This window comes from Natrix helvetica (assembly GCF_964273705.1).
Source record: "Natrix helvetica genome assembly, chromosome: 4".
In the NCBI taxonomy this organism is placed as follows: Eukaryota; Metazoa; Chordata; class Lepidosauria; order Squamata; family Natricidae; genus Natrix; species Natrix helvetica.
This window is the reverse complement of record NC_138550.1, coordinates 142,347,297-142,375,070: the sequence shown is the minus strand read 5'-3', so window position 1 is coordinate 142,375,070 and position 27,774 is coordinate 142,347,297. Positions and strand designations below refer to the sequence as shown.

Here is a 27,774-nt window from a genome sequence, read left to right as displayed (position 1 = left end):
TAAAATCTGCCCCACTTCATGAGGAAATGTTAGAACGCTCAACATCTATGTTCTCAATAAGTAAATAACACATTCTTTGGCTACATTATGACCAGATTATATCTATTAGTTACTGCTGTGCACAATGTAAATCTCCAGATTCCCCTGGGAGATGAGAAAATCATTTCAGACTTCAATAACTAACAATCAGTTATTGCTCTGGGCAATAATAAAGCTGAATGCAATTACCTAAAGTGAAGTTAGTAGTGTAACAAATGAAATACAGATTTCTCCCTTTCTTTCTCTCTCAAAGTAAATGTAGCATCTCCTCATCACATACAACTGCATAGTGTCATACTGGCCTTTAAAATGCATTATTTGAACACTCTGCTTGACTCCTTGAAATATATGTGATTAAAACTTACAGAAACAAAGATAGTCTTTATACCATTACTTGTGTGGTTAGTAAATGAGTTAAAAGACAAAGAGCTATAAAAATGGAAAAAGAAAAACATTCTTCTAATAAAGCAGGCATCTTTAAAATCTATGTATTTTTGCATGCCCTTCTTTATAAAAGTCATAGTATTTTTTTTACATATACACACATGCACACACATTTGTGCAATCATGAATATATGCTTACGATGCAAATAATTATAGAATAATTACTATGGATCCAAAAGACATCACAATGCATTTCTCTAATTGCAGTTCCACTCTTACATTTATAGCAAGTTTCTCTGAAACTGACTGTATTAAACTGTATATATATATATAAGAACTGGTGCCAGAGCTCGTTTCTTTCCTTTTCTCTTTGTTTCACCATTTTAGACTGTATATCTAAAGGCAGGAATCATCTTACTACGAATCTAAGTAAACCACTCTGGAATCTTTTTAGTTAAAGGTTAAAGTAAAATGTCCAAATACATAACCATTAACAAATCTGATTTTCATTTTCTAAGGAAGCTAAAAAATATAAATAATCCCTCTGGAGGTAAAAAGTTATATAGAAGACTAATTGTAGCTTCAGGAATTTGTCCTATTCAATTTTTGCTAGATCGTATTTTCATTTATATATCAGTGTTCTGAATTGGGCTATAAAACACAATTTGAAAGTACTGGCATGGGGAGAGACAAAAAATAAATTAAATGCATCTTCCAGTGAAGCAAGTATTATGAAGAATTAAATAGGACAAATTCTTACTCTGTGTGGTTCATTGACAGTATAAACAATGCAAACAATAGTAATAATTAAAACATAGTTTCATGCTGAGATGAAACTTTCTAGAGCCTCAGTTGTGGGAAGTTTATGATTTTTCCATTTTTGTATTTCTGATCGTAATTATGTCCCTGAGGCAGCAAGAGCTGGGACTTGTCATTTCCCATTTCCCATTTCCCTTCCCAAAACAAGATTAATTATTTTATATAGAAATCCAAAAGTTGATGCCAGAACAATAATAACTGTAAACAAAATATTTTATTATTATCTTTAAAATCAAGAATGCATAATTTAGTGGCATCGTTGAATAAATAATGAAAAAAATCATATACTCTAGACAATTCAGGGTAAAGCTAAAAGGCAATGTTTAATGAAATATTGACTCACATTGTCAACAAAATGATAGCAGACAACTGTATGGATGACAGCATTTAGCAAAATGCTATAAAATCAATAGGGTGAAAGCAAGGGATGGGGAGAATGGCTCAGTCTTCAAATAATGGAATATGAAGCCATTTGTCCTTATTCCCTACATGAGAGAAGTGTAAGTGACAGTGCACAACTTTCTGATGGCCAACTTTATTTTTAGAGGACTCCCTAGTGAGGAGATGCTTACATAACAACGTTATTATGTACTACTTCAAATTATTCACAGTCATTCAGTATTTATTAAACAAATTTATATGGCCATGCAACTCATACAGCAACTCCGGGCATCTTACATTGTCACTGTATCTTTTCACTGAATCAAGTTAAGAGAATATGGATAGAAAAGCAGAGACATAGGTTCATAAATTGTTTCTCAATGTACAAAGCTCTGTGGCATGTATACCCTTTGGTTGGTTACTGACTGATTGGTTTTTTGGCTTTTGGTTACCAATCAGATTTTAAAATCTTGATATATTCATCTATACAATTTGCTCAGCATAGTTGTAAAGTCCGAGAGCTTCGAAATTGAAATAATGAATGCAGTGGCGTAGCGTGGGTTGTCAGCACCCGGGGCAAGTAATTTGCGCCCCCTAACCCGAGGGTGGCCCGACTGCAGCTGCCCCTGGGTCGGCATCAGTCAAGTGAGGCTCTCCATGCTGGCCTCCTGCCTTCCTCCCGAGGAGGAGCTCGACAGGGCAGCGGGAAAAGGCTCGACTGAAGGGAAGCAGGTGCCGCGGGGGTGGGAGGCGCACCGGGGGCTTCGGGAAGGCGCCGGCTCCCCGGGGCGCTCCAGGCGGAGCAGGAGGACGCGGTGGCGTTGCAGCGGCGGGCAGACGGAGCGCAGCGCCGCTCTCCTTCGGCTCCCGCGGGGGCGGCGCGGCGGGTCTTGCCGGCTCTGCTGGGAGGTAGGCGGTGCGCAGGAGGGCCCTGGGCGGGCTGGGGAGCTTAGTTCGCGGGCCAAGCCGGGCGCGGAAAGAGGCGGCCACAGTCCGGCAAAGGATGGCGCGGGGCGAGTCAGGGCGCCCCCCCAGATGTTGCGCCCGGTGCGGCCGGCCCCCCCTGCACCCCCCACGCTACGCCACTGAATGAATGACCTTTAAAATAAGGACTATACCAACCAGTATAATCGGTCCTCCCATGAAGCAGAGCAAGGTATCAGAGGTATTCTGAAAAAAGTACATCTGTTTATATTGATTTGTTGTATTTTCTGTTTTCCCAGCTGAAAATGGAAAATAGGCTTGAAGAATGTTTGGGCCAGCTCTGAATGCAAGGCAGATTGTTGTGTTTGGGATAACAATGTCTCCAAGGGCAAAGGTTTTTAAATATTTATATGCATGACAAGAAATAAAAGGGGTACTTGGGGACACAATCTCAAAGGATGTGGAAATCTGCTCACTGTCCCTGAAGACTATAGCTATGGAGACTTAAGCTGGTGTTTGTTTGCATGGTAATAGAAAATGGACTTAGCTTTACTACTGCTGTGACTGCTACTACCATTGCTGCTACTACAGCAGCTGCTGGAATCTCTGCAGACAACTGCCTGTATCAAAAGCTTTTCTGTTACTACACAAGTAATGCATTTCACAATTGCTCCTATCAAGAGTCCTCAATTTGAGCCTGCCAAGTTTTCATTTATTTACTGGACTTAAATATCAATGCACAGTAAATAAAACTTGTTTATTCTCTTGATGTTTAATCCTGTTGTTCACCAACTAGACACACCTCACAAAACACTTTCTTTTGTGAAGTTGGGCCAAGAGCTGGGCACACTTATCTATCTAAATGTCTCCTTGAACTGGGGTACAATACCCTCACTGTGCTACACCACCTTGTCACACTAGGTCAAGCCCAACTTCTGCTGACTTCATGGATGAACACCTAATTTTCTTGGCAACAAACAAATATTGTTGCTATTGCCTGCTTCTTAGGGCTGAGAGAAAGTGTCTAGCCCAAGATCACACAGCTGGCTTGAAGCCTAAGCCATAACTTGGACACAGCATCTGCTGGTTTCTAGCCAGGTGCCTTACCCACTACACCAAATTGGCTCCCATGACTCTCAAGTCATAACTCACTCCAACATCCTACTTCTCCAGAATCAGATAATCTTTGAGTTACAACCACAACTGAGCCCAACATTTATGTTGCTAAGTGAAACATTGAGTTTTTGCCCCATGTTATTACACCTTTTCTTGCCACATTTGTTAAATGAATCATTGCATTTGTTAAATTAGCAACGTGGTTGTTAAGTGAATCTGGATTCCCCCATTGTCTTTGCTTGTCAGTCTCATAAGCCTGGGACACTGCAACCATCATGAATGTGAGCCAGTTGCCAAGCATCTGAATTTTGATCATGTGCACCATGGGGATGGTGCCAAGTGTGGGGGAAAAACGGCCATGTCACCGGTTTTTTTTAGTGCTGTTGTAACTTTGAACGTCACTAAACGTTGTAAGTGGAGGGTTACTTGTACTACAATTCCCATCCCACCAGCTAATGGGCTGACAGTCGATTGCTGTACAGGTGGATCAAATAAGGCACTGAGATTGTTGATCAGAAAGATCGGTGGTTCGAATCCTAGTACAGGTCTCCTGCATGAGCAGGGGGTTGGACTAGATAACCTCCAAGGTCCCTTCCAGCTCTGTTACTGTTACTGATCTGCGGGACGGACAACAGGTAACCGCGGAAAATGGTCTCAGCAGCCGGGGCAGCTGCTGAGAAGGAGCCGGGGGAGGGCGGCTTCCCCAGTCAGCGCCGCTATCTAGAGCAGCCTTTGCCTCTCCCGGGCAGCCAAGAGAGGCGGGCCGTTTTCACCCAACGGGGGAGGCGTCACTCCGCCACCGAAGAGCAGCGGAGGCGGCACTTGATATGCTTGACTCAGAAGGTACCGAAGCAGTAACGCTACGGTTGGGAGCGTGGCGGCTGTGGGGGATGGGAAGGGACGGAGAATAAACCGTTCTCGCTTTAGCCTGACAGGCTCGCGAACGCGCGCGCGCCTGGCAAGACCGCCATCATAATCATAGTTCACTTTCGAGGAAGAGAAGGAGCGGGCCATTCCCTTAGTCAAACTTCGTACTTCCTGTCTGATTGGTAGGGGGAAGAAGCTCTTAGGCCGTTATTGGTTAGAACTTGCTGCCCATCTAAACAGGGTCTCGGCTCATACGTTGTCTTCGGCGAGGGGTGTTGTCTAGAAAGCGATAGAACCGCCATATTGATTTCGGGCAATATCACTTGGGCAATGGGGTGGAAAGAGGAAGAACGGGCAAGGGAGGGCGTAAACTCTTCTCCACTGATTTAAATCTTTTCAACCCACCGTTCGGCTTCAAGTCTCCTACAAAGGGAAAAGAAATACGCTTTTTTTTCAAGTGGGAGTCGCGGGGAGGGGGCAAGTTCTGTCCTTCTGCCAGCCCTTTGATTGTTAGGACGTTGTTTTTCTTGCCAATCTCGCTTAATTGGAGGGATCGTTTTCCTAAAGTCAGATTGCTTCTTAAAGTCAAATTTTGCTTTGTTCGTCCGCAGTTTTTAGATATCGCTAGCCAGGCATGTTATTCCCAACTTTGCATCCGCTGATGGAGAGGGAAAGTAATCCTGATTATATCTAGTGGCCAAAGTAGATAGCGCTACATGGTAAGGAAGTGACCGAAATTGGGAAAATACAACTCGTCGTTTTTCAAACTTAGCAATTTTAAGTTGTGTGGACTTCCAACTTCCAGAATTCCCCAACTAGCAGCTTGCTTACCAGGGAATTCGGGGAGTTAAAGTCCACAGATCTTACAGTTGCCAAGTTTGAAAAATACCGATATAATTCATGAGATGTTATTACCCATTTACTTCCTGCTTTCAGCCTGCTTTGAGATAACGCTGGCAAACCTTGGATACTCCAAATGTGCAAACATTTCTCTTGAATACATTGGATAGGAATCACAGAAGGTATAGTTCCCAAAACATCTGGAAACCAAAATTAGACTATAGATAGGAATTATCCAATTGACTTGTTTTTCCCCCCCTTAACAGCTCTAAAGTTAGTTCCACATCTATCCTCTTCCACTTGAGTTTGATAAGAGAGGACACAGCAGGAAGAGGTTAATTTCTTTTTGTGTTGATGACCGTGGGTTTATAACTAGCTAGTTAATAAAATATTATTGATGTCCATGTAAATATGGATGCTTTTGGCCAGGATATTGAGTTTGTGAGACTATTTCCCTTGTTTTCGGTCACAGAGATAATGGCTCAAACATTGGAGATCATATGTTAAATTGTTTTCTCATTACCTCCCTTTCCCATTAAATTGCACACTTTGTTATTCATTACTATATAAATCCACTGGGACTGATGGGGGCTTGTTTCGCTGACGTTTCATTACCCAAACTAGGTAACATTATGAGTGCTAGGACTGGTGTTGATATAATATGTTTGCGGAGTTCTAGAATGGTAACGTTAAATTTAATTGGACCCTTGAAAGTATAGGTCCAAGATACTTTGCTGTCTATGCCAGCAACAGATAATCTTGGAAATCATTAGTCAGGCTTTGACCCCAAAGTGGGTGGGATCTCACATTTTCATTTGTGAGCCATGATTTCCTGACAAATCAGAGGCATAAGGGATTATACATCATCCTAAATTATTAACCTCAATAGTTAAACTTCTACAGTGTGCTAAATCAAGAACAAATGAACTTCTATATACCTTTACTTGTTGTATGAATATAGCTCTTTTTCTGTCTATTGCTTATGCAGTCACCTGTCAGGAGGAAAAAAAAAATCACTTTTTAAATAGCACTTGGAACCAAGCCAAGGGTCATGTGAAATTAGTCTAAGAGCTGTATATTATCTCCTTCTGTTCTAGATCATCTTCCTGGAGATACTTTTCAGTGGTGCTATTGCAGCTACAGTAAGTATTTTCCTTAAGATATTCTATATTCTTATGGATATTGGGTGGTACATCAAGGGGTTTTTGTTTTTTTGTTTTGGCAGTGGGAGTATTGTGCTAGGCAATTTTGGGGCTAAGGAACGAGCAAGTTCGCATTTTAACCTTTATACTATATCTTGCAATATATGCATGAGTATGAGAAGTAGTGTCACTAAACTCCCTTTCATACTCAGAAAATTGTGCCTATAAATAGCTGTTATACTACCGAATCCAAGCTTGTGTTGGCAACTGTTCTGCTATCTAAATGTGTGCAAGCATATAAAAAGTCAGCCTGGTGGCAAATTGTAGAGGGAACTGCTGTTGCTCGGTGCAATCTGGGAACACTGGAAGCCAATGAGAAATAAAATTTTAAAATCAAAGTAGAAGAAGGAGGCTCAATATTGTTACTCTGTATTTATATATGCCAAGCTAAAAGGATCATATTGTGATATGAGACCCTAAACAGGAAAACAATGAATTTAAACATGAGCAGTGCCTTAGGGGTGCAGAGCTAATGGGATTTGGGCTTTTAAAATAGAACAAGACCTCTAAGCATGTGTTTATTCAATACAAATATTCAAGTGCCCAAACAAGTTTTGTCTGTACTTTTTAGAAACATAGGTCAGGGGTTTCAAAATTCATGAGTTCACACTAGAGACCAGGATAGAATGAAGGAATTTCCAAACCCAGCTGGTGATTTAAACCTGTAACTATTCTTTTACAAAACTTGGGTATGTAAATGCCAAATGCATGTATCATATTTGTTTTCTTTTACTAATATTTCATACTTTATCTGTCTGACATATGCTTATACAACACGTTTGGCAGGTATTATTGTTGGCTGAACTTCTTTGGCTAGGTTTATTTCTTTGTTCCTGTCTATTTAGAATACTTCTGTACTTTAGTGGAACTTCGAGAAAAGCAGAAGACCTGGGTCAGTACCTTCACACATGAAAAATTAAAAATAAAGAGCCGGGCAAACTTGGAATGAATATGTATAGAGGAACTAATATTTCTTATGCTAAGTGGCCATTTAATTTCTTTTTAACTTTTGGGATGTGTTTTTTAATGTTGTACGCCGCCCTGAGTCCTTTGGGAGAAGGGCGGCATATAAATCCAATAAAAAACAAACAAAACAAACAAACAAAACAATTTAACTTTTAAATTTTAAATGTATTAATGAGTTTTTTGTTAAGATTACTTGGAGTTAATATTTATTGAGAAAAATTGTCCTAAATCCACAAATTCAGTTAGATACAAAAATCTTTAAGAATGTATATTGCGAAAATTTCTCAATACTTGTTTTTTTTAAAAAATATTCCGTTTTTTTATTACTTCATTTAGTAAAAAATGAAAGAAAGAACAATGAAAATACACTAAGAAGAATATATTATGTGTAAAATTAATGAAAATGAACTAAAAAAAGAAAAAAAACCTGAACTGATAACAGTTAGCATATTATAAATGCTGTATTATTGCTTATTCTTTTCTGTTTGTAATAAGAATGCCCCAAGAGTCTAATAACAGGTTCAGTTTACAAATATTTCATGCTGTCTTTGGCTGGATCTTGTTTCTTTTTCCAGCACAGATGATCTTGGCAAACTGTAAATTGAAGCCAGAGCTGCAACAATTTTTCAACACATTAGCAGCAAATTTAGTGCTTAAGATGAAGAGATAGCAATCACATTAGGTTCAACAGCGGTGAGAGGGATGGCGTGAACTGTAGAAGTTCTGCAGAAATCTTTATCAGCTTGTTTCAGCTCCATGTGGTAGCATTTGCCATTTCACTTCTCAAGCAAAACATGCCAGCTTGTATGTTAGCTTTGTGACATACACTAAGAAGAATCAATCATTAACTTTTACAGTCCTAGCTTTAGCAGGTTATGAATATTGAACTGTGTCATCTGTAGTTTATTGTCACTCTCTTGTCCTGAGACCTAAGGCTAGGATCTTTAGGTTTTTTTCAGGACGAAGTTTGCCTTTAGTCTTGGAATGGCTGCACTTCCAAAAATTGGAAAAAGGAAACTAGGTTTGATCTTGTGCCGTTTGATTAAAATTAAATGTAGAAATTATTTTTCTTCAGGCATTTCTTTCATAATTTACTGCTTCAGTTTACATGGTAGCTTTTGGAAGTCTCAGTGGGCTGTATCCAAGGCTTTTAAAAGGGCTGAATGCAACCTTGGAGACTTGGATCGTGCATCATTGCATGTTTTGAGTGCTTTAATTCTGTCTTTTTTAATAAAATACATGAATGAACTGGTCCTATTTATTGGATCATCTACACTTTAAAATACTGAAAATGAGCTGTTTCCCATGTAAACAGGTTCAGAACTGAAAGTGTATGTTGCTGTCTAAACAGTCTAGATATTTACATTTTAGAATTAGCAGGCAGCTTAAGCAATATTGCCAGTTACTATTTGAAAGGCCAGGGCTGTATGTGGTCCCAAAGCAGACATAGAATTAGTGTACTGAAGCCTAATGTACTTGATGGTTAGACATAGCCATCATCAATATCAAATGGACTTTTCTGGTACCTTGTACAATAAATAATAGATAAGACAAAATAAAATTAGACATCACATTACCAAAGTGGGAGTTATATATTACATATGGAAATAAATGAGCTGTAGTCCACTTCGGTTCAGTGATGCTACCCAGGAGCTAGAAAATAATGTCTTCAGAAAAATCTCAATCTTAACAAGAATCTTAATCTTGAAGTATTATGTAGTGATTTGATGTAGCTAACATTTAATCTACTTATTTGCTTAATGGAATACTTTCCCATTTCAGCCTGGTTAATAACTATCTCAGTAGTACTGATAAAAATCACCTCCCCGTTCAGGTAAGGACTTTGATTGTGGATCTTTGCTGTTACAGACATTTCAGCCTCATACTGAATGTCAGGAAACATCCACTGCACTGTAGGACAAGTATGACAATTTTGGCCCAGGTGGCTATGGGTTTTAGGATCTTTCCCCACAATTACAGACTATCCACTCAAACCTGAATCTGCAAGATTTTTCTGTTCCTATTACCAGTGTTTCTCCTCTCTGTTTGGTTCATCTGATCCCCCCCCTCCCAATGTATGGGGTAAAACAAAACTAACCTATTTTACATGCATTGAAGTTACAAGTAACACCCCTAACGAAAGAAGACTCCGAGTCTTGAGTTTCCTCAAAGTTCCATTTTATTAGAGATGTCATATTGGCACATGTGAGAAAACCTGAATCTGAAAATTTCCGGTTTCCCCCCACCCAAATGAAAGTTCAAGTCCCTGCCCAGCACCACATGACCCAATCAGGCACCGTCCCAACTAGAGATGCCTCCCAGTCATACCACTCCAGATGCAGGGCAAGACATCTTTGACACTCTCAGAAAGGAATGTTATTTTGACTACATCTATCACATTCCATATAATTCCCCCTCCCAATTTCCCACAGCATTAAATGTGGCAGGTCTGATGGCCCAATGCAAAACATGACTTCCAGGCCTGACATTACCATTGGACCATGTTAGAATAAGAGGAAAACTAGCATTATTAGAAGATTAGAACAGCTAAGGATGTCTTAGGTCACTTTCTAATGATCTAGGGACAAATGTAGGAAACATAATGGAGATCAGGTAGGAAAAGAGGAGGTTGCTAGTGCATGTTTGTGTCTTGGTGAGAACATGTCCATGCATGGAAAAGTGTTTGATAGACTTCTAAGGAAGCCCAAGTTTCCCTTGAAAATCGCTAGCTATGCTGCATCCATTCTTAAAGCTAAACTACGGCATTCAGAATTTTGATCTTTTGGGCTTCAGATTCATGTTTTCCAGTGGTGGGATTCAAATTTTTTTACTACCGGTTCTGTGGGTGTGGCTTGGTGGGTGTGGGTGGTGGGCGTGGCAGGAGAAGGTTACTGTAATATCTCCATTCCCATCCCACTCCAGGGGAAGGTTACTGCAAAATCCCCATTTCATCCCGATCAGCTAGGACACGGGAGGCAGAGAATAGATGGGGGCGGGCCCAGTCAGAGGTGGTATTTACTCATTCTCCGAACTATTCAAAATTTCCACTACCAGTTCTCCAGAACCTGCTGAATACCACCTCTGATGCTTCCCCATTTCTTTTTTCGTTGGTTGCCCAAAGTCTGAATATTAAAGTTCAGGCCGAAGAAACATTTTATGCAATAGTATATATTAGTACTTTTATAATATTCTTGCAACATAGAAATTGCTATTTTCCTTTCTAAATACTCTCCTCCCCGCTTCCTATGGGACTTTTATGTCTGTTTCAACACCAAGGAGAAAGCGTAATCTGCTCTTTCTTTCCTATCTCATTTTTACTTTGCAAAAGGGGCTTTTCTGTTGCCATGAAACATATATTACATGGGCTTGCAGGCAATATATTGTTCAACTTTCATATTTAAAAGCAAAATGCTTTGTTGCTGTTTATCAGTCTAGTTTGTATATTGCCAGGTTTGGCAGATCACAGTTTTAGCAATAAGGCTGTTGTGCCTAGAGTAAAGGGCAACTGTTGTTTTCCGTTGTGTTGTGATGTTTTGGAATAAGAGATAATCCTCTAAAATAAAGCACATCTGGCAATCCAGTCTGTTGTCTGCAAATGAATCCATCAGCTCTGAGTTGGACAGTTGCCATTGAACAGTTGTGAACTGAAAAAGTGTTCTGTGAACTGATATATGGCCACACCTGAGCTTTACTGCACATACTGTATATCAGGGGTGTCCAAACTTGGCAACTTTAAGACTTGTGGACTTCAACTCCCAGAATTCCCCAGCCGGGGAATTCTGGGAGTTGAAGTCCACAAGTCTTAAAGTTGCCAAGTTTGGACACCCCTGCTGTATATACAGCCTTCACATCAGAATGAATTCTTCCAAACGATGCACAGTCTTCCATAGTATGGCATGTGCTCTTCCTCCTTTGCTTAAGCTTTTTGAACTGTAGAAAGCTCAACAAAAGGAAACACATTTTTTCTTTCTACATAAATAAAATAAATTCTGCTGCAATTCAAGCACAGCTCATGTAGGGGTTTTTTTGGCAACAAAAATGTTTTGCTATTGCTCTTCATGGATTTTTTAACAAAAGCTTCTGAATCTAGCTTATCATACCGGAGCATCCCTTCTAAGTATGGAGTAGATCAGGTCCTTCTTAATTTCTGAATCCAGATAAGATCACATAGCAAAATAAATTAAATTATTAAATTAAATTGATTATCTTTGAATTCCAAGCACTCTTTTGAACTGGAGGATATTCTCCTTTCTTTCTGAATTTTTGTTGAAGTAACGCTCTCTCATGTTCTGCTAAGATCCAATGGAAGGACAGAAAAATCTGTCTCCCTTCTCAGGACGATTGCTGAATATATCACTGAAGAAATATAAGCCTGCTTAGAATAGATAAAAGATTGAGAACTCAAGGATCATCATTTTTTTAAAATGTTCTGAATGATTATAACATGTTCTTATAAATCCTTACAAAATGCTCATGCTGTAATCCATATCTAAATTTGGCCATTTTGGAGGCCGATATAGAATGCAGTTTTTTAAAAGCCAGTCATGTCCTTTTAGGTAGAGTTGTATTTTTTGGGTCAAATAATGTTTACTTTCCTCTGTATCCTTTTGGGTTGCTCCTATTCTGCTTTGGAAGATTGGGTGACTCTCCAGAGCAGACTTGAAGAAAATAAGTGGGGTGGAAGAAGGAAGAGAGTGAAGTGAAGATATGTACAAAGAGTCAGGTTGCATAATTTTAAATGTAGTAACATTATTGTAACAACTCTGCCTTAGAAAATTGAATGATCTTTGGATCCAGGTGGTCTTTGATATTCTTTATCACGAGGGTAGAAGAGTTCCAATTACCTCTGGAAGCTCTTACTTTTGTATATAGAGAATGCCACATCTCCCAACAGTGACCAGTGTCTTGGCTTTGCCATTTTAGCTTTTAATAATAACTCCACATGTTATTTTCTTTATTTGTGTTTTGGCTGCTTACATAATATGATCACAGTACTGGATCTGTTGTCACGTGGCATTTTGCCAGATCCGACTCTACATCCAAGTAGAGAACAGAACATGCTAGACTCGTGATGCCATGTGGAGCCATTTCTGAGGGCACACGAGGCGTTGCCCTGTCAGCTCCAGCGTGCATCTGGTTTGTGCATTGGGTTGTTTTTCACCCTCTGGAAGCTTCAGTCCGTTCCCAAACTTCCCTAGAAAGCCTCTGGAGCCTGGGGAGGGCGAAAAACAGACCTGCCGGGTCCACTGAATGTCAGAAACGGGCCATTTTTGGCTTCCGGAGGGCCTCTGGGGGGCATGGGAGGCTGTTTTTGCCTTCCCTGGGGTCCAAGAAAGCTGTGCGCGCATGCACGGGGCATAGGGGAGGGTCATGTGTGTATGTGCAGGGGGAGGCATTAAATTATGGGGGCACATGAGCACGCCCGTACTTTTGGCACCCGGGGCAAAAAAGGTTTGCCATCACTGTGCTAGACTGTATTGCCTACAGGACTAGCCAATTATATTCAGACCTCTTATTGTATAGTTGCTTCACCCAAAGGAATTGTCCCAAAGTTAAGGATATCCAAGCTAGTCAACTATTTTATATATTGGGCCACTTCACAGGCAGCAAAAGAAAGTTAGTGATGGCAGAGCTGCTTTTCCTCTCCTAACAAGCACTGGTAACTCTGAGGAAGAACAGTTGCCTCCATGCCTTTGTTAATGAACTTTCTGTATGGTTGGCAGGATGCTGAATTGAATAGAGCATTGATCTGATCAGGTTGGATTCTTGAATGTGGAGGACAGTACATTAAGTCCACATCACCTATCAACTTAATTTAAGTGCTTGAAATAACACATCTGCCTCCAAAGATTTTTGAAATATTGGTGACAAAGTTCTTCCAATGTGTAACGGTGTGTGAGAATAACCTTGGAAAACAGGCAGAGGAGGAGACACAGCCTAGGTTATGGTAAGACAAGAGATGTCTCAGGCTGTAGAAGGAATGGGGAGCACGGGAAGCATCTCAGAAGGACCCTCCCTAATTCTTTGGAAGGCAAGGGTGAGAAACGAGAAGTGATTTGAAACTTGCAAGCTATGTAACCTTACAATAAAAGTAGTGTTAGATTCATGGTTTTGGTTTCTCGTCTGGACTACCTTGAAGGGCTAACACTGTGAGACCTCAAAGCTAGCTTGGTATCAGGCTTTAATAGATTTAAACCAAAATCCATTAGTTTCCCCAGGATCAAATCATACCAAATCTAATCTCAATACAATACAGTACAGTACAATACAATACAATACAATACAATACAATACAATACAATAGCAGAGTTGGAAGGGACCTTGGAGGTCTTCTAGTCCAACCCCCTGCCTAGGCAGGAAACCCTATACCATTTCAGACAAATGGCTTTCCAACATCTTCTTAAAGACTTCCAGTGTTGGTGCATTCACAACTTCTGGAGGCAAGCTGTTCCACTGATTAATTAACCCAAGATACATGAAGTGAAAGGAATGGGATAACAAGGACTTCTCCAACTGAACTTGCATTGGCATCCTTCAGTCTCAAAAGACTATGGTATCGTGCTCTGGAAAGAGGTAAAGCTGAAGTGTCGTCTCCAGAGTACGAGGCCTGGGTAGATTAATATGGAGGATAGATTACTACCCAAGCAGCAGATCCCCCTTCTCCATGTCGCTGAAATAGTCAATGGAACGGCAGAGCCGATACGATTGGTTCCAGCTGAATCGCAGGAGTTACCAGAATGTGGTTGTACACAGTTACGAACTGCTTCCAGGACTCTGGCTCTGGATTTTGCCTCGAGGTTGACTCCTGAAGCCTTTTCCAGTAATGGATATAGCCACAAGGCAGTGGAGGTTTGTAATCAGAGTTTCCCTTCTCCTAGAAGATGGTTCTGCTGCTTTATCTGCCATTGGGGCGTAAAGCACTCTTCCGTCTTCAAAACTCTTGATCGTCTTCTCCTGTAACCCTGGAAAGGAGCTCTTACGAAGTGCTACCAGCTGGGCCAGCTGGACCAAGGTTTTTTTAAGGAGATGTTACTCTTCCATCACTCACCTTTTGTCCTGGCTTGTGACAGGCAAAGCCTGGCTTCCCAAATGTTGGGCCCAGAATGGTGGGTTTCCAACTGAACTACTTCCCTTCTAAAAACAAAATGAAATGAAATCCTAAAATGAAAGGATCAAGACTTTTAAAAATTTCTTATTAATGGCTTTTCTCAGAACTAACAAGAAGGTGCATAGTTTTATGGTAATTGCTTATTTTACTAGTGTTTTTAGGAAACTGCTTTCAGAATGCTTATCAGCCTGAGAACTGACCCCTTACATCAGGGTTAGATTTGCTGGAAATCAACGTAAAACAGTCACATCATCCCAATATGCTGATACTCACTCAATTCTTGTCACTCTTCTTATTCCCCCAGTAGCCTGACTGCCTTGAATATAAGAATTGGGAAATTCAGTAGTGGCATTTTGGTCTACATAGAATATCATTCACATATGTAATTAAAGTTGAAAATTCATGGAAGGATTTCAGAATATGGCAGCAGGAGAAGCCTCCTTCCCTTACAGGCACAATTATATCCTCAGATGTTAGTGTAATTATTGATGTAAGTCTTCCCAAGCATATTTGCAGGCATAGCAAGTCTTTGGAAGAACACTTACTTTTTTATGTGGCAGATGTTGAAAACTATAGTACTACATTGCAAAAGAGAAGAGGACAGCTGAATAACATTTATGAAACATATTTTTAGTGAGTGGAAAGTATTTGTGTTGTTGATGTGCAAGTTCTATGTATAATTGCACACATATGCAAGCACACATGTTTATTCAGTTATTTTCATTTCCATTAATACATGTTATTATTTATGGGTAATAGTGTGATCCAGATTGGTCATTCTGGGAACAGATGGTACCCTTTCCATTTATGGAAAACACTAGGATTCAACAGAGGCTTTCCACTGGAATCAGGCTAAGTAATATAATTTTCCTTGCCACTCGAGTTGCTCTGGAGAATCCCTGGTCTGGATGAAGTTTTCCACAGAGCATATTGCGACAAAGAAGGATTAAAATTGTTTCCATCAGATCCGGCTCACACTTTCCTTATTTTGAACTTACTAGTTTGTAGTTCTGTTTTCTGTAACTGTTGCCTCCTTGGTGAATGATTAATTTGTCTGAATGACAGCTCGCAGGAATTTCCTAGAATTTTTGGATTTATTTTGGTCTAGAAGTTCATAGCTTCGCAGCTATGAACTTTCCAGCTATGGTTAAGTCTGTCCATGTATTATGAGATGGAGTTTTCCTTGGGTCATCTGACTGTTACTTGTGTTCAAGTATGTGCCCCACCAGTCTTCTGCCTGCATCACTTACTGCATCGGCATCGTACACAAACCAATTAAAACTCTCCAAAACAATTTAAATAAACCAAAATACCTAGTAGTCCAAAAAAAAAAAAAGGGGGGGGGAAATCTACAACATGTGTAAGCACTGTGACAATCACTATGTAGGAAGACAATGTGGTGACAGTATCTTGCACTTCTGTTAAGTACCCACAAGAATTTCTTATCGGTATGTTTTAAATTAATGAAAGCATAAACTTGGAAGCTGTCCATGAATCACTATTTCATGGACAGTATGAATTGTAGTCCATGAATTCCCTTGTTCTATCAGCCTATCATCCTGTATTCAAAGGTGATGGCTCAAGATGGCTCAGGGTGGGGTTTCTTATCATTAAGGCACCCTATAATGTTTGTCTCAGCAGCTAATAAACATCAGAACACTGTCTCTAAATATGGAGGGCTGATTTACCTAGATTCCTAATAAGCATGAATAGACTTACTGCTATTGAATTTGTCTCTTTTGTAAGCCATCAAAGTTATTGACTACTGCAATATCTCAGGGAAATGAATTCCATGAACAAATGAGTTCTGTAAATTAATTACACGTTTCGTGCATTTCTGTAAGTTAATAAACATAGCTGATTGCCCAACCTCATCTTGAAAATCTCTAAGGAAAGACATTCCACAGCTCAACAATTATTCTGTTGCTGAATTGTGTAAAGTCAGAATTTTTTTCTTCATTTTTCCGAACTAAATTTTGAACTTCTGTAGGAGTGGGAATAGTAGCTCATCTATTTTCACTGTCTAAGCATGTGTTCTCTTCCTACTTCTCTCCTTTGCCTCCCTTATTTACTTTGCCACCCATTCCCACAGGCTCTAGATGGCTAACAATATACTGCAAATTATATATATATATATATATATATATATATATATATATATATATATATATATATATATATATATATATATATATATATATATATATATATATATATATATATATATATATATATATATATATATATATATATATATATATATATATATATATATATATATATATATTTGTGTTGTATTTGTGCTGATAAAATAAAGGGAGACTACAAATACACAAATACAACACAAATATAAAAAGGCAACATTAAAAATAACAATATGGGTTTCTGCCTGGATGGTTTTCTGTGATGAGCCGAAAGGACAGAAAGAGGGAGGAGTGAGCTCCCTCCCATATTTGGTCATACCAGGGGTTGTAACACAAACACACACATATATATATATATATATATATATATATATATATATATATATATATATATATATATATATATATATATATATATATATATATATATATATATATATATATATATATACACACACACACACACACACACACACACACACACACACACACCACACCATTGGTGTATATATATATATATACACCAATATATATATATATATATATACACCAGAAAGCCTGCAATTCGTGTGTGTGTGTGTGTGTACACACCTCACCAAGAAATATAAATGCGTCCAACTCCATATTCAAATCACAGAACAGACTTTTGTACAACGTAGGTCTTCAGCATTTTCCTGAGGCCTCAGAAGGATGGGGTGGTCTAATTTCTACAGAGAGGGAGGGCAGCTATTGGAAATACTTCTTTTTGTTGTTCCGTCATGTGGCAGCCCTGTAAGGACAAGATCTATAGGACGTTTATTGCATTTTAACTGGTTGGATGGGGACAAATGAATACAGGAAAAGGCAGTTCTCAGATAATTGGGTCTGGACCATGAGAAGTCTCAAAGATAGCCATCACATAGAATTACATCTGGAAATCAACTGATTACCAATGCAGCTACCGAAGCAGCAAAATCATCAGCTTCCATTATTCATTCTTCCTGCGATATCTATAGAAATTCCTCCTTCCTTTCATCCACAATAAACCGTGGCTATGGATGGTTTTATGGTGGAATGTAGTCTGGATTCCCAAGAGAGAGGAGTTGCATTTCAGAGGGCCAAGAGATAGCAAAGTTTAGATAGTTTGGCTGGGAGAAAATGGGCTAAAACATCACCTCCTTAGCAATTCTCAAAGTGTATTTTTAATAATGCAAGTATAGATTTCTATCCATAGATGAAAAACAATTAAGGAAACTGCTTGGAAATAAGTCTATATGTCATTTTTGGTTTTTGGCGCCTGGCAGGACTAAAACCTAATTCTCTCTGTTGTCATTCCAACATCTTAATCTCCACACTACAGTGGCTCTCAAAATGTAGAAAATTGAACACTTAGAGTAATTAAACACAGTATATAACATTTGTTGCTCTACTTAAAATATTAATTCAATTTATTAGCTACTGATTCTTAATTTTGTTTCTAATGAAGAACTACCTTTTAAAATTTCATTATCTTCATGATCAAAAACACTTATTAATATTTTATCATCTTCGGCAATTGAAGCAAAAAGCATTGAACAAGATCCACTAATTTCCTGAATTCTTCCATGCCAGTAGATATTGCTATGTATACAGAATGTACCTTTGGATATTCTTATTCTTATTAATCATTCAGTGCATATAGAACCATAAATGAATGAAAATAGTATGTGTGATTTATAGCTTGTACATTTGCATCTGTGTGCATGTATATGTATATATGCAACGCCCTGTGTATGCAATAAATGATTCTTGGGATAGTGAGATTAAGAAATAAACTTCCTTAAAATGTAAAAATAATGTCTTTTATGATGAGTGAGTCCAAATATGTTGCCTAAGAGAATGTGTATGTGTATGTGTGTTAAATTTTTAAAGGTAACCAACCTTCATCTTTCTATTTGTAATGCTTAAACAGCAAGCGTGTTTCCTTTATGCATCTTTAAGGACCCTAATGTTAGACCATTCTGAGATGGAACTGATTATTCATACCCAATTGAATATAAAGAGTACACTGTGAATAGTGACATAAATACTAGATGTATTCAGATGCTGTTGAAACCAGAACCTTTTGAATGTTCTGGTTAAATTTAGCCCCTACTAATGTCTCAATTGACATTTCCAGGATAAATCGTATACATGTACAAGAACATGTGGAGAGGCTTCCACTTAAATCAGGTGAATGCCAAGTCCTCTTTAGTATTCTGTACATATGTAGGCTTTCCCTATGCAGATATTAAGACAGCAACATAGGCAGAGGGGTTATCTGAAAAACTGCGTTGGTCATTGTATCTCCCCTTTGGAATAGCATCCACCTCAAAGACCTGTGTAGGTTTCCATCTTACCAGCATTGAAGCATTCTTTAAAAAGACTTTCCCCCAGGTTTATGGTTAAGATAGATGGAGGGCCCCTTTTGATGAACAGAACAGAACAGAATCGAACAGAACAGAATAACAGAATAAATGAACTGAAGGAGAATGTGAAAAGATGGTTTTGTTCCCTTTGATGCTAATTTTATAGAGTTTTGTTTTTTCTTTATGGAATTGTTGCTTTTCTACCTTTGTGACTTTGCTCAGGGCTGTCTAGAATTGGATGTTTATTAAATAAATTTAGAAAATTATTCCTTCTCCTCCCTTATTAAAGTTACATTAAAATACCGTTCTTCCCATGTTCAACCACTCTTAATCAGCAAATCCACAAATCACCAGTTCATTTTCAGTCTTTAATAAAAATACTTATTGTTTTATCGGTGATCAAACTTGCCACTGGGTATCTTATGTAAGATTTTCTATAAATATAGAGTTCTTGTGGTATTACTCAGGTAATACTTACAGTAAATGTTGGTGTTTTTTTTAACGAAATTAAGAACAGTACAAATTTAACAAAACAAATGGTTTACACGTAAACAAGGCATTGTCGATTTCTACCAAATTCCGGCAGTACACAATGCCTGAATATTTTTTTTTCTAAATTCAGAAATAGAATTCCTTATTCCGTAGTGCTATGATAAAGTTTCTTTCAAATGTAGATTTACAGAAAGAGCCAAATGCACTTCTATTGCATTTCTACACACACAGACCAATTAAAAATTAAATTAAAAAATAAAACGTATTTCCAAATACGTCATTGATGAATACTTGGAATCTAGGAATGTTTCTAATAGTATTGGTGCAGCAGAAAATGCAGCTGTGATAGGGGAAGAACAAATAGTACATTCAGTTTTGCTACTGCTGAACATTTAAAGTTGATGGTAAAGTTCTTAGTGTTTTATAGCTTTAACTTCGCATAATATGTTGGATAGTTTATTGTTATTTAATAACTTTGGTTCTTAAGAGACCGAATTGATGCATTTATAGGTTATAAATTATAAATATAAATTCAACGTGAACACTTCTTTTGGGGAAATCAAGCTTTTATCAATTTTATCATTTTTTTCTTTTTCAAAGTCACTTTTTCAAATATTTGAATTAGGCTTTGAATGTAACCTCAGAGATTCCCAGAGATTTGTATGACTCCTATCCTAATGACAATTGGTTGTTTCTTGGAAAACAATGCTTTTTATAGTCTTTAGGCTTTTTTTACTGGTAGTATAGATACTTCTAGTCTGCTGTAATTTTTTCTATATATGTTGTTTTTGTTTTTTAATTGCAAGGGAGCCAAAGTTATTAAGAAATTGGGTGGCCTCAAAATGTAATTTAATGAATTAACCTCACTGCATGGAAACATATACATTTTGATTATGTGAAAATTTTCATTAAATAATTGATCTGTCTCTCTCTCTCTGTCTCTCTCTCTCTCTGTGTGTTTGTGTCTCCCTAGTTTGTTTATTGTATTGAGAAATGAGTGGTTAGAAATGTTAAGATGGAGACAACGTGCCCTAGCTAAACTGAACTGAACCTAGCTGTTCTTTATAAAGTAGAAAGCCAGGGTGGGGACAGCGAGATGGTACTTCTCTTTGTGATGGCATTTTGATGCAAGCCAAACCCTTATATACAGAATCACTATTTCCACTTTACGTCACCAGAGCAAAGAAAACCATTTACTTCTGCTATATGTGCCATAATTAGGGCTTTCTCGTGTTCATACAGTAAAAAAAGGGTTGAACTCATTCCTTCTTTAAAAAAAAAGGAAAGGAAAGGAAAGGAAAAGAAAAAAGAAAGCTGGGTTAATTGTATAAAGACGAGATGGTTTCCTTTGTAAAATATTTCGTGAGGCGGTATGATGATTACAACAAAATTGTTCCTCAACAGGATGAATAAATAATCAACATTCTTTTCCTTATGAATCCATATTTTAGTTAACAGGCTTAGAGCAACTTGCAGGATTTCATTTTTTTTTTAATCAGGGAAAGGTGATGAGCTTTGGTCCCCTGGGAATTCAATTGTGAAAACAATCTTAGTTTTGTACATGCTAATATAGATCTGTTATTCCCTTTCCACATCTATTGCAAGACATTTTAAATTGTGGCTGATCTTTTATGCAAATAGCTGTCTTATTAGACGTTGTGGCTGCATGTGCTAATGTCTCAGTGGGTTTCTTGGGAGTTTGCTATCTAACTATCAAAGAGTTGAAATGAATGATGATTACTGAGCAGCTCTGAAGAACAAAGAAAAGTCACAGCAGTTTTAGAGGTATTGGCTGCTACAAAATTAGTGACAGTTTAAAGCACATACACACCTAAGTGCTTCATCTTACTAGCCCAAACTCCTTCTTCTTTAATAATAGCATTGACATTATGATCCATTGAGTATTTTACTGGAAGTTAAAAAAAAATTTTTTCATTGCTGATGTTTTGTGGCAAATATTAAATTGCAGTAAGCATTTTTTTTTTTAAAAATTAGCTCTTTCTGATGAATGAAATAAACTATAACTTGGGTATAATACCTATTCATCTAATTGTATGTTTTTATTTCTTTTTGTTCCTCATATGTGAAATTTAAGGTAGGATAAAGAGGGGTGAAATAAAAAAGAATGCATTTATGTTGTTTATTTGTAGTTCCATTGTGTGTGTCCGTATAGATGGATAGATGGTTGGATAGATAGATATATTTTGTATTTATATTGTTATCTATAGTTTGTGTGTGTGTGGGTGTAGGTGTAGGTGTAGGTGTAGGTGTAGGTAGACAGACAGATGGATGGAGAAACAGAATCAGCAGAGGAAATTATAAATGTTCCATACAGAATTTATAAATAGTTTATGAATGATGCTCACAATTCAAAGAAAAGGGGATAAATCTATTAATATCTGCAGTGTATCTTTGAAGAATTAAAAGATAATTAGAGCTTTCAAGGAAGCTATAGTGTAGTCATTTTGAAGGACTGATTCTTTAGAATAATGTTGAAATGCCTTGTTGATGCAGGCATTCATCTGATATTCCATGGTTTAGCGTTGTGAATGGCACTAAATATTACAGATCAAGTTGATTCCTCCTTGTTTTGCTAGTATTCTCTCTTTCTGGCTGGCAGGTGACTGGTAAAACCTTAAAGAAGCTAACATGTGTTGCTTGGGTCATTGAGAAAAAGAGGAGAGAGCTGGACTTTTCAGGAATGTTAGGAAGAAACGATTGGAAAATACAAATACTGTCAGAATAAATTTCATTTTGTCAAGCTATGTAACACATGTAACTTGAAAGAAATAGTTTTCGTTTGTTTAACCACACATTCAGCACCAGTCTATGCTGTTCCTAAGGTTTTTCAAATCTATTTTAAGATTATATGGATTATTTTCTCCATAACCAAATTCTGTCCTGTTTATATTTGCCCTGTATGTATATAATGTATTGATTGATTAGTTATGTTGATGCATGAGGCTTGCATTTAAAATGGCTGTGAAGTTTCTTAAGCATTTTTAATCTTTTGTTATAGAGTTCATAAATACGGAAAAATGGGTAAAAAGGATGCTGCTTCTGCAAAAATACCTATGGATCAGTACAGAAAACAAATAGGTAAAACTTTGTTGGATTTTATCTTTATCCCATCTCATCTTACATAAAAGTTTTGCATTAATACAGTTTCCTAATGAAAACACAGTGAATATTAATATAAATTTGTTTTCTTTTTAAACAAAAATCATGAGAAAACAGAATTGCTATTATGTTTCTACAGTGTTGCCTATATGAAGTCTTTGGATTGGGGTGGGTTATAAAAATGATAAATAAGAATAACTGAATGAATATAGACTGTATATATGCATATACATAAGCACGCACGCAAACACACTCACACATATATATGAATTAAATATTTAATAATAATTGTAATAATAAGCCATATGAAAATGCATTATCAGGCAATCCAGGTATTATATGCTCAGAATAATTTTATGGTCAGTTGGGATAAAGTACAACGGATTCATTGTAACATATTAATTAAATTAATCCCTGATAAGGACAGTTAAGAAGCTGTTGAGGACAGCCACAAAATGGACAAGTGATTGTTTCATTGTGTAGCCAGTCTTCCAACTTCCAATATGAATTCCAAAAGAAAAGGAAAAATAAGGAAAAACAAAAGTAGCAAAAATTTAAAATGAATTTCTACTAATCAAAGAGTCAAAGTCAGAGTATATTTTATGATGCTCTTTCCTGTCTCCTCTGTATGGGCTATAAACCCATTTTTTTTTAAAAAAAAAAACCTCTAGAATAAAATGTTGCAGGAAAAGAAGATCACAGCATATTTTTTTTGTTCAGGAGCTTCAGCAACTACAGGATTGAATCTATAGAGTTACATCTGGCTGCTGTTTGGTTTTTCTTTGGTTTGCTGTGAATAATAGATATAAGAGAAAGTGTTCCACAGTTTGTTCCTAGATATACCTTTTCAACTGAAAAGCACAATTAAGATCTAGGAAACTGGAGTTTTCTGTTGTCCATTTTTAATGTCAGATTTCCTTGAAACTCTGTAGATATCGATATGAATGTTTAAAAAGTCATAGTGACTTCTGTACCAACGTATTTATACTTCACCAAAACTGATTTTTTTTATTTGTATGTTTCTGCAATTAATACCCAATCCCACCTTTAATTTACTACATGTTGTTTATTATAATATTTGCATACAAAAAGTACAACAAACTTCAGTGAATCTGACAACTTTTTTGCTGCCTTTAAATGAGTTGTTAGGTTTTTGAACTTGAAAATAGGTTTGAACTTAGCCATTGCTCTCCTGACATGAAAATACTTACTTAGTCATATCAAGTTCAGATGTTCCTATTACCACTCTTTACATATTGTTCCATGTCTACTTTGAGGGAGGCAATTTCAGCAATCCACTCAAGAGTTTGCACCTCTAATTTGATGAAAATAAAATGTGTTGTTTTATCATTAAGCTTTCATAAATCAGAACTGCACTCTGTGTGCATATGAGAGGTGGTATTCAGCAGGTTCTGACCAATTCTGGAGAACTGGTAGCAGAAATTTTGAGAAGTTTGGAGAACCGGTAAATACCACCTCTGACTGGCCCCGCCTCCATCTATTCTCTGCCTCCTGAATCCCAGCTAATCGGGAGGAAATGGGAACTTTGCAGTAACCTTCCCCTGGAGTGGGGATGGAATGGAGATTTTACAGTATCCTTCCCCTGCCACGCCCACTAAGCCATGCCATGCCTACCAAGCCATGCCCACAGAACCAGTAGTAAAAAAATTTGAATCCCACCACTGGTGCATATGGTGAAGTAGACTGAGAACAACAAAAATTCAGGCAATAAAAGACTCCTACAATACACTTTTGAAACAGAGATGTTCATCTCTACTGTACGTTTCATGAATTGACATGAAACGTTGGGATACTTACCTACGTTTGTATAAAGTGAAATTTGCATTGATGATGAAAAATAAGTGTCTCATTCCTATCTTAGACTAGAATATTTTGTTTACACTCACTGCTTGCCCTGGAGGAGCAGATTGTCTTACTCCCCGATGCCTTGAATGCTGGAACAGTATGGTCCAAGGACATGAAGGACCTGCTGGCAACACTAGATGCTAAGTGTCTAGGATGCTACTCTTTCAAGGCAACCTAGACAGTTGGAGAAATGCCCATTAGCCAATTACAATATGCACTAAAGATGATTCTGGGTGACTGGTAATTTTGCAAAGCATCATAAGCTGTCAAAGTTTGCCTCCAAGGCACATCATGGCATATTTTACTGATGAAATTACCAGCAAAAATCTTGGATAAATATTTGCAACTCACTATTGGCTGTTAAACTCACTGTCATGGCTTTGAAGAGAGATACTGTATTTATTTGTTTATGTATCATCACTCTTACATCTTAACTCAGCAGCATTCACAAAGTGAATATAGATAATTGCCTCTGTGAGCAGCTGTGGAAAAGACAACTCTGAGAACTACTACAACTGTGCAAATCCTTTGAAAGAACGGATGTGCACTATATAAGCAGATGTGCATTAAAAAAACCTTCCTTTCTTAAGATCATTAAAACAGCCATATCTTTTTCCACACTTGCACAGTTGCTTCATAATCAGTTACTGTTTGTCTGTGTATTCAGTTAATGAGTCAGTTCTACCAATTTGAATATGGCTGCTTCAATGTTTCAAAGAGATGAGCTTTTATGAGCTTCCGCACAAACACTTTGAAAGGATTGGCATAGCCCTAACGCTTGCTAAAAACAGGGATTGACCCTCAAGCCCATATAATAAGTATGGACTGTTTCCTAAAAATGAGAAAATAATTGTCATTTAATATTGATAGAATAAAAATCTAACAACATGAAAAAGATGTGCAGGATAGCATGCTGATGCTGTGAGTGCCCGATGCAGATGTCTTGACAAACTTGACAGGATCTTGACAAACTTGAACATTGGGCACTATCTAATAAAATGAAATTCAATGGTGAAAAGAGTAAGGTTCTACATTTAGGCAACAAAAACGAAATACACATGTACAGTATAGGTGGAACCTTGCTCAACAGTAGTAACTGTAAAAGGGATCTTGGAGTCCTAGTGGACAACCATTTAAATATGAGCCAGCAGTGTGCAGCAGCTGCCAAAAAAGCCAACACAGTTCTAGGCTGCATCAACAGAGGGATAGAATCAAGATCACATGAAGTGTTAATACCACTTTATAATGCCTTGGTAAGGCCAGACTTGGAATACTGCATTCAATTTTGGTCACCACGATGTAGAAAAGATGTGGATTCTCTAGAAAGAGTGCAGAGAAGAGGCACAAAGATGATTAGGGGACTGGAGACTAAAACATATGAAGAACGGTTGCAGGAACTGGGTATGTCTAGTTTAATAGAAAGAAGGACTAGAGTAGACATGATAGCAGTGTTCCAATATCTCAGGGGTTGCCACAAAGAAGAGGGGGTCAAACTATTTTCCAAGGCACCTGAGGGTAGAACAAGAAGCAATGGGTGGAAACTAATCAAGTAGAGAAGCAACTTAGAACTGAGGAGAAACTTCCTGACAGTTAGAACAATAAATCAGTGGAACAGCTTGCCTCCAGAAATTGTGAATGCTCCAACACTGGAAGTCTTTAAGAAAATGTTGGATAGCCATTTGTCAGTATAAGGTTTCCTGCCTAGGCAGGGGGTTGGACTAGAAGACCTCCAAGGTCCCTTCCAACTCTACTATTGTATTGTATTGTATTGTATTGTATTGTATTGTATTATATCATATTGTATTGTATGTCTAGAAAATTCCCCTTGTAATGGAGTTTTACAATAGATGAGTTTGGAACACTTCTTAATAACTTTTAATAATTGAACTATTTGATGAAATTTAATTAGGGAAGAAAGTTGTAATTAATCATTCAATGAATTAATCATTATCAAAAAGTGTTCAATGGATGTCCAATTTTGCCATTAACCAATATTGTGATTTAATTACTTGGGGAAACTGATGCTTTTGTTATAGTAGACAGAGCAAAACTTTCAGAACACATACAGTAAACATTAATGGAATAATCGACACAAATTCTTAAACATATAACTCATCTTCATAATAAGAAGTCATCTTCATAAAATGTAGATTAAAAATGCTGCATATAAAATACATACTGTATGCTGTAATGCAACAAATATATATTTGTACCAACTGACTGTTCTTTGTCATAAGATAAATCCAGTAATTCACATTTTAATAAACCACTTCTCTTTTTCACATCCTTGTATTAATTTCACACATACAGTTAGAGGTATATTACTTCTCATTACACAATACTGCATTGTAAGAATGTTGGAATGTATACTATTCTTTACCAAACTCAGGAAGAACTAGTCAGGATCCCTAGTGGATCTGTGATTGGATCATAAATTGATTTGTTTTTGTTCCACTGCCATAGAATTGTATTCTCTAAAGCCTCCCACTGTTATCCAATGTTTTTCCTTAGTTATAAGTAGTACTGAAGAAGGAGATAAAAATTTCCAGTAAATGGCCAAATGCCATGTTTAGCCTTTCATATCTGGACTGTGATATACCTTTAGGCATGACTAATTCTAGGGAAGTTTTCTGCAGATAAAAAAAATAAGGTGCCTTCGAATGCCAATTAGAAGCAAGCATGGATTCCAAATATATAACAGCAAAAAAAGGAATTTTGCAAAATTCTCAGTAAGTTCTTTGCTATGGTATATTACCCACTGCAACATTAGTACTGGTCACAAGATGAGTGGATCAGAATTTTGGGTTATCTCTTAATCTTGGTTTGGCGTTCTCTCTTTTCAGTTGACATAGGACTAGTAGCCTGTTCTTGTGTAGTATTTGACAAATGTATGCTGTAAAACCCACCTTCTTCAGCATATGTTTTGCTAGAACTCTCATCATTCTGAAATGCATGGCTATACTAGTTACGTTGATCAGGAAGTTATTTGACAATTGGAGGAACTAAAAAGGGACCTGCTTTAAATCATGTTAGGACTCCTGCAAGCCTGAATGTGTAGGTTTGTAGGTATTTGTCAATCAGTCTATTAATTGTTGATTTAAAGTAAAAATTAACAAAAAAAGCTTCTTCCAACATGTTAA

General features: G+C 37.5%; 1 protein-coding gene across 4 annotated transcripts in view; it reads left to right on the top strand.

Moving 5' to 3' along the window:
* Positions 1-27,774, top strand: part of TRIQK (triple QxxK/R motif containing) — a 75,029-nt gene that overhangs the window by 9,424 nt on the left and 37,831 nt on the right. Inside the window, exons 1-3 of one of the 4 annotated variants that reach the window (XM_081952803.1) lie at positions 4,424-4,506; positions 6,468-6,512; positions 22,668-22,747. In XM_081952803.1, the coding sequence (XP_081808929.1) occupies positions 22,687-22,747 (61 nt within the window). In that variant the 5' untranslated portion in view covers positions 4,424-4,506; positions 6,468-6,512; positions 22,668-22,686. Of the gene's footprint in view, positions 1-4,423; positions 4,507-5,532; positions 5,553-6,467; positions 6,513-19,997; positions 20,053-22,667; positions 22,748-27,774 lie in introns of those variants that run through there. The other 3 variants (XM_081952805.1, XM_081952804.1, XM_081952806.1) reach the window with 3 other exon arrangements.